Source organism: Coccinella septempunctata, chromosome 2 (genome assembly GCF_907165205.1).
Source record: "Coccinella septempunctata chromosome 2, icCocSept1.1, whole genome shotgun sequence".
Taxonomy (NCBI): domain Eukaryota; kingdom Metazoa; phylum Arthropoda; class Insecta; order Coleoptera; family Coccinellidae; genus Coccinella; species Coccinella septempunctata.
Window position 1 is genome coordinate 46,389,676 of NC_058190.1, and position 6,780 is coordinate 46,396,455.

Below are 6,780 nucleotides of genomic sequence, written 5' to 3' on the forward strand. Positions count from 1 at the left end.
GTTCTGTGGTAGGCTAAGAATTTTTCAATATAATTCCTCGTATAATGCGCCGTTTGATGTTCAAAAATAAAAAATATCTATGAAATTCGAAAAATTGGTTACTTTGACCGAATGCAACTCTTGTTGAAAGATCCACAGATGTGTAGTGTCACAAATTCAGCTAGATATTCTGAAGATAATTTGATTTTCCAGGGGTGGCACAGCTCATTATGAAAATTTAAAATGGCTATATCTTTTATCAGGGCCGAATCGGAAAAAATGTAGATATAGGAAAAAAGTGTTTCTTTCGTCCTCAAGAATCTACTGTTAAAATATTTGTACGAGTCAAAGACTCGCACCCACATTTCAAAGTACATTTTAAGTGAACTTTGTGAATTTGTTGATGAGATTTAAATATTTTTCGGTTTTATTGATGTTATTTCTATCACTTTGATGATGTTTATGTTTATGCCAATAATAAATTCTCCCCTTCTCTAAAACAATAATAGAAATCCTGTCGAGTAAAATGTTTCAACGATATTCCATCCCCAATTGAATTTCCTCTTGTGCAAATCGTAGTCATCGGTCCGGACGTATGTGTATAACTCAAGATACAGATTGGGAGAAGCTGTATCTACCAATCGACGAACCGGAAACGCGTCGTAACAAGTATTAGACCGAATTGAACGTGGAAGCAGATAAGTTTATCGTATTTTCCCTCTCGAGTGGGACCGACCGTCGTTTTTCTCGCTTTTCCATTCATTTCGACCGTTCAAGAAGGCTAAAGGGGAAAAGGGCGGGAGGGGGGAATGGAGCGCGCGCGCAGCGTCGGTCTCGCCGGCGATCCTGCGCCCGGGGTTGCATCAATAACATGACCAATCCGTGCCGGAAAATTGCGAAGTCTTTGCGCCACTAGAAGGTGGGATGAGGGCTTTAATACATAACGAAGTTTGGGTGATACTGGAGGATCCGCGGATTAAATGAGATGTATTACTTTCTCATTCTGAAGTTGGTTTTTTGTCGAAAAACTGCATTTTACACTCAAAAGTTGCAACATCAGAATCATAATTATATTGGATGTTTTCGCAATAAGTGTTTCAACTTTTACCAATAACGTTTTCAAGCATTTTTCAAATTGAGAATTTCTGCAGCCTATTCATGCAAATTCTACAAATTAAACACTGTAATCCCTCAGAATTATGGCTTATCGTCACAGAAACCGAATTGGTTCAGTTTAAAAGGTGCAGGCTGTTGAAAAACCATAAAAATTATTTTTAGTTGTAATTCACAAACGGTTTTATCGAATGAAATGAATTTCGGAATTAAGTTTTTCATTTATTTGATTAATTCTTTTCGAACACAAGATGTCAACAACGTCTTTCAGTTCTCTTATTATGACCATTACGTACCATGAAAATACCAAAAATTCAAAGACCCAACTCTTTTGAACTAAGTTGGACGCTACATTATGAATATTTGAACGTTTTGAAAAATAAAAGTATTCTTCATATTTCCTCATAGATATAATGCGCCGTTTTCGAGATATTTGATATTCAAAAACAAAAAAATATCTGTGAAATTCGGAAAATTGGGTAATTTGGCTGAATGCAACTCTGTTTAAAAGATTCAAAGATGTGTAGTTGCATAGATTCAGCTTGTTATTCTGAAGAGAATTGTGTTTATGTAGGAGTGACAAAGCTCATTATGAAAACTCAAAATACCTATATCTTTTAATCAGGACCGAACAAGAAAAATGGTATGGGAAAAAAGTTTTCCTTTTGACCTCAAGAATCTATACTGTTAAAACACTTGAACGAGTCAAAGACTCACCCTGTATACAGCTTGGATGCTTCCAAAAAATTGTCCCCAGCTGCTGGTAACGACAATTTTTTCGGAAGAGATCACTTATATTTAGGTAAATAATGATGAAGAAAATATTTCAATTGGAATGAATATTATGAAGAAGCGTAAATGTTTCGAAGATCAGAAGGAGGTTGAGATTCCATTTCAGCTACTTCAACAGAAAGTTGCGTAAATTATGAAAAAAATGAATAAAATGGGAAATTAATTAAAAAAAGTTATAAAAAATCGAGTAACAAATTGACTTTGAAAAGTATTTCATTTTGGCTTGTTGTGTTTCTAAATTTGATCGGATAATGTGTTTGAATAAATACTTTTTTTTTGTTTGATAACAAAAACAGAATGATAAAAAAATAAAATAAATAAGAAGTCTCATGAAACAATTAAAACAATGATTTATTCGAGAATAAACCAACAATACCTACTAGGTGGATGGGTTGATGGGCAAGTAATACTATAAAATCAAAAGGGTGAATCTGAACATTTATTATGACAAAAAGTCAATGTATATACACAACTCAATATTCACAAGTCATCTCATATTTACAGATTTGGTTTACAGTTGCATAATATACGATAAAAATTCCTCGATATACTTTAAATTACAGCTACAATATACAAATTTCAAATAGAAGTATTTGAAAAATCACAATCAATTATTGATTAATCGAAAATTTTATAATACATTTAATACAAATATCTTTGTACAGTTCTGTATGAATGTTCATCATACAGTTCGTTATGAACGATAAATTATATTACAAGAGATTTCAACAAATATTCGAATAAATAATTCGGATTCTACCACGAAATAACGGAGTAAAAATAATCGTATCAGTATGTGAAGTAATGGAGAACATGTACAATATAAGGAAGGAATTGAACAACAAAGTATCGAATGGTAGAAATGTTTCCTTTTTTGTTGTCCTGATATTTACATTCATTCAGAGTTATTTTCGTAAATAGTTGGACAGGATATTTCGAATACCAATTTCGAGATTCTTAAAACTGTACCAGCGTCAGATTATTGATAAAATTTTTCACAACACAGTGGAATATTCTGATGAACATAATGGAATTTACTTAGGAAGTATGGAACATATGCCTGTTAAATAAAATAAAATATTATCTTCTATTGCACATAATAACCGATTTGGAAGAGTTTCAGAAAAAAAATTCATAATAAAAGATAAGGAACTGAAATAGCAAAACATCTTAGTCACAAATAAACGAAAGGGATATTTCCTTCCTGAATCTCTACCTCGTCCGAAAATTTGAATTTTGGAGACTCACTTCACTCGTAGTTCCTCGAAAAGTTCCCCGTCCCTATAAACTTAATTGCCGAAGATTTCAAATCGCTAGGTTTGATCATCTTAGGCCAACGGGTATTGTCACAAGCCAGTACCTCCAGACGGTGGGTGGTAGATGGAACCGTTGTAGTAATCGTTGGCTATGGAAGGATGAGAATGGACAGAGTTTGGAAGAGAAGTCAGGGTGTTATAGCCGTACTGCATATCCGCGTACATCTTGATATCGGACTTACTTTCGTTTGGCAACAACCTGGTGATCGAAAACGGATGATTGGAAGGTGTATAACCCGACGGTTCCTGTTTCAGATGATGCCCCATGGAGGAATGGTGTAGCATAGCTTGGTGGTCGTTGGAGAGGCTCAAGGGGTGACATCTGTTCATAACGGCTGACAGTTCTTCGTGCGACATGTTCTGCTGATGGTGGTGCTGGGGATGCATGTTGTTCAGGTCCGTAGGATGCAGAAGATTCATGTTGTCCACGTCTAGTTTGCTGTGATGGATGCCCAGCACCGAATTTAGATTGTTGTCGTTTGTTTTGTCCAAGTGGTGGGTTTTATGGTGGATTTCTTCTTGGTGTAGCGGAGTCTTTTTACCCGAACTGTTACTGTTGTCTATGCTATGCGACGGGCTCTTATGCGACTGCCGGATCATCTCCTTCTTTTCGTCCTTGAAACGTTTTTGTCGCCTCAAGTAACAACCGTTCTCGAACATGTTTCCGGAATCGGGGTGCAAGCTCCAAAACGAACCCTTTCCAGGTTTGTCAGGCGTTCTTGGCACCTTCACGAAGCAATCGTTGAACGACAGGGAATGTCTGATGGAATTCTGCCACCTCTGTTGGTTTTGGCGGTAAAACGGAAATAGATCCATGATAAACTGATAGATTTCGGCCAGGGTCAACATTTTCTGAGGGGAATTCTGTATGGCCATAGTTATCAGAGATATGTAAGAATAAGGTGGTTTAGCATGCGTGTAACTTCTCCTGTAAGGTTTATCCGTTCTCGCCCTCTGCAACGCGGAGTTCGGCGACGTGTCGCCGCCACCTAGATCAGTTCTTCCAAGGGAACCCACGGACCCATAGCTGGTCATGGAGGTCATACCGGAGGACATACACTGCGTCGGGGAGCCGATATTTGTGTAACCCATACCCGACGATGGCATACCGTTTCCGTTCATGCCCATACTGTTCGTCATGCCGCCGTTTAACATCGAAGAACCGAAATTGGCCACTTGGCATCCAATCTGCGACATACAAGGGTTGAGGGAATACGAGGCCGTCATCTGCGACATGTTCGAAGACGTGGTCATGGTCGACGTTTCCGGGTACAGTTTCTGCGGTAACATTTCGCCACTTTTTATTGCACTTTTCAGACGCGAAAACACACACACACACACAATCCCGACAATTTAAAACGTCATCAATCAATACGGTCTTAATTCGTCATCGAAGGTTTTGTTTCATTGTTTACATCACGAGCGGATCCACAAACAAGTTAACACTTTAGGTATTCCAAACCAGCACTGATTGGAAAAACAAATACTCTTCGTTGCCTGTTTACTTAGATACTACAAGCCGTTGTGAAGTACCCAGAGCTTTAGGTAGTCAAACAGTATAGTCTCCGCCGAAGTTAAATCCATATTGTGATTCCGGCCAATGGCGTGGCGTTATTCCAGTTTCCAAGTCAACGGGGGGTTCGAGGCCGGTTCGGTATTGGCGCGAGCTTCAAGGATGTCATGGACGGTTGTAGGGGAAGTTGTAGGTCACGCCCACGCATCCAAAAGCTCTGCCGACGGCCGACAACTAATAACTTGAATCCGCGATGCGTTGCTTCCGACAAGTTCTTAGTTTCAGTTGTCTCGATGCGACAATTTTTTTTTTCCCGTTTTGTTCGTGGAAAAGGGCATCTGATTCAAGGATTTTGTTGTGCTTTGTGTGGAAAACGAGAGGAATGAATGTGACGCTCAACTGTGCCTGTTGATTTGGGTATTTGCCAGGGAGAAATGGCACCTGGAGTATATGACGTCTTTGATCATTTGTTGTTGTCAGAATTTGTCTCTCTTGTTGAAATTTTACTGTAACTGATGGAGTCTTCTCTGTTTTACTGAAAATTCGAAATTTTTAATTGATATAGGTATTTTTTTATATATTCTCCTAATTTTATTGAATAACAGTTGAAGGTAAATTACTTATTACCTACCTACACTTGTGAAATTCTTTAATTATATTATGAATATTCGAAATAAATTTCATTACTTGCATCAAAATTCACCTTCTGTCACATATTTTAATGAAAACTATAATTATATTCACAACACATGTGAATTTCACTAAAACTGTTGACAATATGAATATGCATCTGCATTTGTAATATATTTCATTTTTTGTTCTTTCATGGCACTATCTACTTCTTGTTAAATGGTTAAAAGTATAGGAATTTTTTACTGGTTATCCTTACCTACTTTTATTTTTTAGTCGAAAATTCGATGAATTTGTTTTTCCAGTATCACATCATATGCCTATACCATTCTGAATGCTCAATATTCTCATAATTATACTTATATTATGATTTTCTCAAAATAAATTGTTGTATCTAATGAAAATTTCCGACTTACTTCGATAAACTTGTTGATACATAAGTTATAGAAATTGTTTTTAGCAAAAAAGGTTGCTTTCTAGGGTTTTCAGTAATCATCATATACATAGGTAATGCTCTTATCCTGTCTAGATATTTACTATATGTAATGTGACAGAATTTTTTCTTAATTTTGCTTTTTCATCTGATATTCAGATGAAATTTCTTCAAATGAATTGAATTGAATCGATCTTTATAGCTAATCGAACATATTTTCCAATTATACCGACAAGAAAAAAAGTGAAAAACAATTTTCAGAAACGTTTCAACCCCTTAGGGATTTTCATTGAATGTTTTTGCGTGATATATTCTCGATTTCATACAATCTGACGAAATCTGATAAAAATAAATGAATGATGCAACTGGTTCAAGAAAAAAATAGCCAAAGATAATAAAATGAAAACTTTCTCTCTTATACCTAATTTGAAATGTTAGCAGCAACCTATTTAAAATTTCAACGAAAAATTCTTTCATTTACCATTGATGCCAAAATTGATCACAATCTAAATTTTTCCTGATATTCATATAAATGAGGATATTCATAATTTTTTTCAAATATGGTAGTTTCGAAGCTGATATCAGACAGTCTTTCTTATTAAATAGTTTCGACGTTTATATCTATTGGTATTTCATAAACTTTTTGTTTCACAAAAAAAAATTGTGATCTGTAAAATGAGAATATGTATTTCGAGGCCACTGCGATATTACAATCATTCATAATTACTTATTATGAACCTTACTTGAAAATTACCATTGCTATAGCTGTTTATTAGAAAAAACTTCTCGAAATATGACACTTTTCTAATTTCATAATACTCGATGGTTTCGATGTTATTCTTTTAGTGAAAATATATACTTAATCTATTTTCAATTCCTTATAGATAAAATAAAACTATGACGCAATTTTCTCACTCATATTCTTTCTTTTGCAGGTTTGAACTAGGTATATTTGCTTATGGATGTGTTATTGATATTTTCAATAGTTGTGTGATATTTATTAT

The 6,780-nt window shown here is 35.5% G+C and overlaps 1 protein-coding gene across 1 annotated transcript; it reads right to left on the reverse strand.

Moving 5' to 3' along the window:
- Positions 1 to 2,301: 2,301 nt before the first annotated feature.
- LOC123307887 (protein fork head) lies at positions 2,302 to 5,666 on the reverse strand. Its single transcript, XM_044890365.1, has 2 exons — positions 5,401 to 5,666; positions 2,302 to 5,248 (listed from the first exon to the last, which is right to left on the reverse strand). Exon 2 carries the CDS (start codon positions 4,488 to 4,490, stop codon positions 3,231 to 3,233), a length of 1,260 nt encoding a protein of 419 aa, XP_044746300.1. The 5' UTR covers positions 4,491 to 5,248; positions 5,401 to 5,666; the 3' UTR covers positions 2,302 to 3,230.
- Between the last annotated feature and the right edge of the window lie 1,114 nt (positions 5,667 to 6,780).